This window comes from Bufo bufo, chromosome 4 (assembly GCF_905171765.1).
Source record: "Bufo bufo chromosome 4, aBufBuf1.1, whole genome shotgun sequence".
Classification (NCBI taxonomy): Eukaryota; Metazoa; Chordata; class Amphibia; order Anura; family Bufonidae; genus Bufo; species Bufo bufo.
Genome location: NC_053392.1, coordinates 443,996,552 through 444,004,341, shown reverse-complemented (window position 1 = coordinate 444,004,341; position 7,790 = coordinate 443,996,552). Strand labels below are relative to the sequence as shown.

Genomic DNA, 7,790 nt, shown 5'->3' with positions numbered 1-7,790 from the left:
GATCTGCTGCCCCGAAACAATAATTCTGTACAATAGCGATCCCTCGTCCTCATACAGTGAAGGAGCATTCTCCTTTACTGAACGAGCAGCCAACTGTTAGGAAAGAACACTTCCTTCCCGACAATCGGTTGCTCCATCGGCCTGTCTAAACCCGCCATAATAATCCACCATATAAGTGAATGGAGCAGTGGATCAACATGCACATTACTCTCCATTCCAAGTATCATTAGGGGTCCCAGTCATCCAACCACCAGTGATCCAGTATTTATCACCCACCTGTGGATAGGATAACTCCTTTGACTACAAAGACATTGTGGTCAGTTCAAGTGTAAATGAGACTATGCACATTGCAGAGGGATCTCAGAGTAAAATGCTAATGGTACAAGTGTTAAGTTCCCCTACAGCGCCACCACAAGGAAAATGAAGCATTGCACAGTTCTCATTTAATGAATTTGCTGTCTCTGTGATGAACAGACATGCCAAGCCCAACAGAGATGCTTTTAGCATTTGCTCTATGCCCTAGACCCCATTTAATTACGCTAATTTCCTAGGAGGGCATGTGAAAATAGTTTTTGTAAACCAGGCCAACTCTTTAATCGACTGTAACAATAAAGACCACCATACACATTAGTGTGCCAACAGTCGAATGTGTGCGGGGAGCTCCTGACAGATGATATCGGATGTAGTGAATATTTTCAGCCAATCCTGTTGTTCTTTCCGGAGTTAAGCTGCTACTTATTTCCTGGAAGAGGTGTCCGGCAGCAGCTTTCTTCTCTCTTCCCACTGAATACACACAACTTCATCCAGACCGTATGTGTATGGGGGAGCCAGCAGGGAGTTGGGAGAGATAGCTGTAGGACAAACGATTGTACGACCAACAGCTATTTAATGTGTGTGGCAACCATGAGACTCCTGTTTGCAATTGTCCTAAGTCACCAAACATCACGGCCACAAGAACTACTGTAAAATAATTTGAGATTTGGCAATTCGGGAACCCCAAAGTCATCTGCACCCAAGGTTGTAGCAGCTTGACATGTAAAACTGTTGATTGTTGAACACCAGTGAAAATAAACTCCAAAAGTTACCATTCATAGTATTTATTTTGGAAAAATAGTTTAAAAATTAATCCCTTCATTAACAAAAAAAGTAGAAAAAAATCAAATACCATTTGCACAATATTCCATAAATACATATATATACAAAAAATATAGTCACATAGACCTGAAGTGCCTTTGTACATATTTACCAAATTTTAAATTATAAAAATGACCATTACAAATACTCGAGCTTTACAAATATCGTAAAAATAGTCTTACGAGTTCAAAAAATAATGCACATTTTTTGACCTAGTGAAAAACACCTTTTAGTATAAAAAAGACTAAGCCAGGCAGTGTCTGGAGTTCAGCAACGTAGTGGCTCATAAGAATTCAAAATAAGCACCTCAGGCAGTGCGCTCTTCTTCTAAAGAATGTAGAAGTCCATTCATTAAATATATATTTATATTTATATATATATTTACTGTATTATAATTATTAAAAAAAAGCAACTGTCCATAGTGCAATGAAGAATGGAGAAGAACAGAAATGGCAGTGCAACAGTCCGGACACAGAGACTAGCTTGAGGTGTCCTTTTTTTTCTTTTGCAGTCATTTTGCTAATTTCAGTAGAGAACCAGCTCAGCCTGAATTTAGTGTCTCAGCAGCAGTCAACAAAGGGATGTCCCTCTCCTCAGATATCAGCAGCATTCATGTGGGCGTCACCTCTGAATATTTGACAAGAATAGGTTGTACACTACAGCTTCTTTATTACACCTGTGGAAAACAGAAAGTAGAAGGTAAGTTATATGCCGGCAGGCCACCTCTGTGGGATTGCTAACAGACAGCTATGAAGAATCCTGGATTTATATGCAGAATTGGTGACAGTTACTGACGTCATTTACTAAGTTGACATAATAACCAGGGCATTGGTTGCTTCACAAAAAATAGATCCTTTGTAACAGTCCAAATAACACCTCACAAGTACAACCCCCCCCCCCCCCCCCGACTAGATAGGAACCCCCTTTCTTTGCAGAAGGCCTGCCCATGAGCTAGTCAGCTAACAATCCCTATGTGGTCCTCCTAAAAGCTGGAGTAAAACAACCCTACTAACCTCAGTTGCTATGATGCATTCATCTTTCTCATCTGATATGACATATACCGATTGATATTTTGTGTCTTTAGATGACGAGTAATTTGAGTCTGGTCTCTGATTTTCTGAAGAGTCACTGTGGACAAAAGACAATACAATCATGATTAGATGACTTGAGCTTGAAGTTAGTGGGAAGAAAAGGTTGGACGTTCTCCGGAGTTTTACAATCAATAAGATGTTCACCTTTTTAAATGTGATGAGTGCAGGTCTTCTGAGTCTGAGTCACTTGAGCTGCACTTGGCTTCACATTTCCTCCGCTCCGCCTTTGTAGTCTCTTCATGCTTCAGCTCATGTACTAAATTGTAATCCACAGATGGGTATCGGGTCTTGAAGCCATTTTTATCGCTATTGCTTTCACCGAGAAAGTCCACCTTCTTATTTGTATTTTTAATCTGAGTGGTGCCTATGATGCTTACAGAAATGTCCTTTTCACGATGGCAGGTTGTCAAATTATTCATGGTCTTGGTCTCGCCACGTGTAGCCGCAGGGATGTGACGTTTCCGCTGCACCTTTAGGCGCACATAAACTACTACCGCGGCACAGCCTAGGAGCAGCAATAATACCAGGATAATTCCAGCGCACACTGCAATCCAGGGGAACTGTCCGCTTGGCCTTTCTACATACTTATCAGTTTCAGTTTTTGTTTCAGGCAACAGAAACTGGCAGTTAAGTCCACCATAGCCATGAGCGCATTCACACACGTAACGGTTGTTTCTCTCATGGCATGTTGCCCCATTGTGGCATGGGTTGTGCTCACATTTGCTGACAGGCATGCTGCAGTTTTTTCCAGTGTACCCAGGAGGGCAAGTACAGGAGTAGTCATTAATCCCATCCTGGCATGTGCCACCGTTTTGGCAGGGGAAGGAAGCACAGTCATCCAGGTTATCATCACAATGTCTTCCAGAGAAGCCTTCCTGGCACTGGCAGATGTAGGAATTTCCCAGGTCTTCACAGCGAGCTCCTGTAAGGCATCCATACAATTAGTCAAAGTGCATTGGGGTCAATAAAAAATCTGTTTGCTCAGTTTTACAGATGCCCTGTTCTAGCATACTTTGAATAATCCTGTTCAGAAATATTTCATGTAAATGACCAATAAGTGTGCCACACACTTCAATGTTGTCTTCTTGACATGTATGTATTCCTGCTCTACACATAATATATACCACAATTAATAGACAATAAAACCCATGGCGTGTGATCTTACCATTAGCACAGGGATTGGAACTGCAATAATCTATTTTCTTTTCACAGTTAAAGCCAGAGTATCCGAATGGGCAGAGGCAACTGTATCCACCGTCTGGGTTATCGGAGCATCTGCCTCCATTGAAGCATGGTCCATCGGCACAAGTCATGGCACTCAGCTCACAATTTTTACCATAGAAGCCTGGTGGACACGCACAGGAATAGTTGTTTTCTAGGTCCTGTAAGAATAGAAAGAGATTCAGAATATATATATATATATATACCATAGGAGGCGTAAACTATAACACAGACAGAGGAAAGAAATGAGCAGGGGAAAAAAACTTACAGTGCAGCTTCCTCCATTTTTGCAAGGGTTGGCATCACATTCATTGAGCTCAATCTCACAGTTGGATCCAGTGTATCCTGGGCGGCAGGAGCAGGTGTAGCTTCCCTGGCCCGTGTTGGTGCAGGTGGCTCCATTCTTGCAAGGTTTGTGGTGAGTGCAGTAGTTCAGATCTGCACAGTAAGAAAACGGTATTTAGCTGTAAGCCTTATCTCTACCATGCTAAGCCTCAGTGTTTCACGGACGTGTGCTGTACGCGTTCTCCACAGACAGCACGCGTCCCCATTCATTTTAACATGTGCATTCAGACATCAGTGTTTTTAGCACGTATGCATGCTGTATTTTGTCCGTGTTCACGGATCCATCGTGTCCGTTATAGTCTATGGGTCCGTGAAAACCAGGGATGCCATCCGTGTTGCATGGATGAATAAGAAGAGATGCTTTGAAAATAATTTTTCAGCTGTTCAATGTCAGTGAAATACGGATGCAACACGGACAGCAAAAAACAGACCCAAGACTGCTGCATCACTGACCACCTGCTCACGGATTTGAGCACGGACGTGTGAATGAGGCGTTACTTAGTGACTCCTTATTACTAATGATCCCCCATTGTCCAGTTTGTTGAGCCTACCTTGATTACAGAAAAGTCCTCCCCATCCTTCTTGGCAGTTGCATTGCCATGGCTGCTGGCATGTACCGTGCAGACAACCTGGATAGCGGATGCATTCATCGCAGTAGCGACCTTGCCAACCTACACGGCATCTGGTAGTGAAAAGAACGGGATATATTTAGTATGGGGAGAAAATCGGCATATATGTGGACGTGCAATATCTGCGCAGGGGAAATGAACTGGGCTTACTTGCACTCCCCGGGCTTCTCACAATAACCATGGTGCTCATCACATCCAGGAAGACAGATTGCTGGAAGAGAAGGGAAGGGCAGGTAAGAACTACAGATCTGGGTGCAATCCTCCTAGGTCACCTGTAAACAAGCTGTCTCCATAATACATTTCGACGCAGACAAAAGAGAGCGCAGAGTCCCCAGCTCCCCTCCCCCTTTGCACACACTTTTTTTTCTCCAAGTGAGTGTCAGAAGTCTTTTTTTTTCCCTTTCCCCTAATTCTATACACACAGGGTTCCACCCCTCGATATCCCAGCGAGTGTGTGCAGATAAGAGTGGACAGCTGGTGTGCAGGGTGCCAGTACAGGACAGCTGCTCTATTGTCTATTCTCTCCCAGCAGCTGCCCTTCTGCAACAATACCCCACTGCCTCCGGCCAATCACAGGCAGGGGTGCTCCTCCTCCGGCCAATCAATGGCGAGATCTAATCTATGGCACGCGTGTGATTTCTCTGAAAACTTTTCATTATTATTATCATTTAAATAAATGGTGCAAAGTTCTCAGCAGAAAGAGGGGCACTGGCCTGACAAAGGAGAGTGGGGGAAGGGGGACCTTCTTGCTTAAGACAAGCTTGTTAAGCAGGCAGAGCACATTTTACACAGCTATGTGACACTGCAGAGTGGAACGCCCCCATTAGGCAGAAGAAAAAGGAGCTAATCAACATGATTAATGAGACACCGCAAGAACCAAATGTGTTATCTAATGGAGGAACTAAACCATGGGATAAAGATGGAGGCCGCAATCGTTCCAGTTTAGGACAGATCTACTAGAAAACCCTCGTTCCGCACAGGAAATACTTACGTTCTGTGCAGTACTGTCCTTTCCAGCCAGGGTTGCAGATCTTCTCTCCCTTTTCACCACAGTAAAAGTGTCCAAAAGCATCATCTCTGGGCCGGCAGTAGTCAGAGCATCCTTCTCCATAATAGTACTCGTCACATACAAAGCGGTAGGAGTACTTGAGCTCAGTGAGGCCAGTGCTGTGTAAATCCTGGGACCAGTCTTCACCCACGGTCAGATGTCTCTGGGTGGTGAGGCGGCTGATCAGACGCTCCGGGTTCTCTGCCAAAAGAAGATCATTCATTACAGCTATTCCACTCCCCAGCAGCTGGCAGGACCGCTGCACTTGTTACTGGCCTGCTGCACTAGGCAGCTGACAACTGGGAGGACGGAGTATCCTGGCTAGTGAATGACGTAGGAGGCATCTTACCTGGGTTTAGGTCGTCGGGGGAGTCCGTGTGCAATGCTTCGATGATGAGGGAGAACGTGCCCTGCACAGGAGAAGGAACACAGCATTAGCTTATCGTATCCACAATCAGACCCATTCCTTTCATGCAGGGGAACAGAGCTGGCGGGCTTCACGTTTTCACTTTTCCTAAGGAAATGGGTGGACGTGTCCTAGTTATTTCCTGGTATGGTTTTCTGTTTGTTTGTCTTATTATTCAGTTATGGAGGTGCCAGTCCACCGGACAGAACTTCCTCCGGTTAACCCCTCACTGCCTGTTCCACAGCTCCAAGGCCCCCCTATAAAGAAATATGCCCCTGCTGGCCCCAATCTTCAGGCTTCATTTGGCCGCTTTCACACATGGAGGATGGCTGTAAAAGGAATCCCTCAGGGAATGTCACGCTGAGCTGACAATTAGACGAGCAGCTCCCGGGACAGGAGGGGACATTTCCAACACCATAGCACTTGTTCCTGAGCTGACAGATGGAGAGCCTCCTTCACCTGCCAGCTGCCCCCTGACCATCTACCCCCCACAGGCAGGAGGACACTTTACTCACAGGCCAGGTGAACCCGAAGGCGAAGCGGATGGGGTTGCTAAAGCTGGGGTCGGCGCTGACGGTGTCCGGGACCGTGAAGGAGTTGGAGCCCAGCACCGGGGTGAGGGCGCTGCCGTAGGTGCACGGCGGCTCCGGGGACACGCTGCTCTGGTAGTGCTTGAGGCAGATTCGGAAGAAGGTCCTGCACTGGCACAGCTGCAGCCCCTGGGAGGCGGCCATCCCGCCGCGGCAGCAGTTCACGTTCCCCACAGGACCCTTCTTATTGACAAACTCCTGCAGCTTGAGCTCAAAGAGTCCGGAGCACGAGACCTGCGGAGCGAGAAAGGCCGGGCACGTTACACAGGGCATCATCACACACATAGCAGACATACACATCCACGGGCACTGCCAGCATCCTTACCTGGCACAGGAGCGAGGCCAGCACGGCCAGGCTGAGCGCAGACTGAGGTCCCATGTTGGCTGCGGTACAGGCAGGGGCGACTCGGCACACAGCAGTCCTCTGGCTCTTCTCTCCGCTCTACAGACGCCCTCTCATTGAGTGACAGTTCTTGTGAATGGGGCTGGATGGGGGCTGTCAGCACCTTGTATGTCCTTAAACCTTGGGCTCCATAGGGGGAAAAAGCAGGCAACAATCCACAAGGGCAGGAGCTGTAATCCCAGTGCGTGTAATCCCAGGTGCTGCTGGCGACTCTGCCTCTGGATGCCCGCCTGCCTCTTTATATGGAGCCTGTGCTCTGCATAGCTAATGAGATGGAAATGAGCAGACCCCCAATCTGTCCAGAGATGTCACAAAGAACCCTCCTCTCTATGGATCGCCAAATGGTCAGTGAGCTGTAAAATGTGCAACCTCCCTCCCCGGCAGCAGCCGCCGCCTCCTCTCCTCCCCGGGCACCAGTCCTACCACTTCTAGTTACTCAGACATTATATAGCTTCGAGTCATGTGATCGCTGCCTTCCCCAAAACTCCCCATCAATGGATGGAACAGGAAATCAAGTGCAGAATGGGGACAGAAATAGAAGCGAGTCTTCTGCCATGCCCCCCAAATGCTGGACTCGCCCCCCCCCCCCCCCCTCTAGCCCCTGCTCCCCATGTCCTCACTAAACAACAGGCTTCCTGCAGTGAGGCAAATCTGTAGTGTAATAACACCATATAATGCACCATCCGGGGGCCCCTAGGGGTCCTGATTTTCAGCATCCAGACTGCTGTATGTACTATAAGGTGCAGCACTACAATATACTAGACTTCATAGTACCCAGCACTACACATGATGCACTGTGTGCTGTGATCAAAGGTGTATGCAGTACTATACAGTGCAGCACTACAATATACTATACTTCATAGTACCCAGCACTACACATGATGTACTGTGTGCTATGTTATCTCAGGTGTATGCAGTACTAT

General features: G+C 46.9%; 1 protein-coding gene across 1 annotated transcript; it reads right to left on the bottom strand.

Annotated features, from left to right (window-relative positions):
- Nucleotides 1-1,091: 1,091 nt before the first annotated feature.
- On the bottom strand, nt 1,092-7,225 carry DLL1 (delta like canonical Notch ligand 1). The gene is made up of 11 exons (XM_040429399.1): nt 6,790-7,225; nt 6,390-6,698; nt 5,818-5,878; nt 5,412-5,669; nt 4,571-4,631; nt 4,343-4,473; nt 3,715-3,884; nt 3,391-3,607; nt 2,370-3,147; nt 2,148-2,262; nt 1,092-1,810 (listed from the first exon to the last, which is right to left on the bottom strand). Exons 1-11 carry the CDS (start codon nt 6,841-6,843, stop codon nt 1,805-1,807), a joined length of 2,160 nt encoding a protein of 719 aa, XP_040285333.1. The 5' UTR covers nt 6,844-7,225; the 3' UTR covers nt 1,092-1,804.
- Nucleotides 7,226-7,790: the final 565 nt, after the last annotated feature.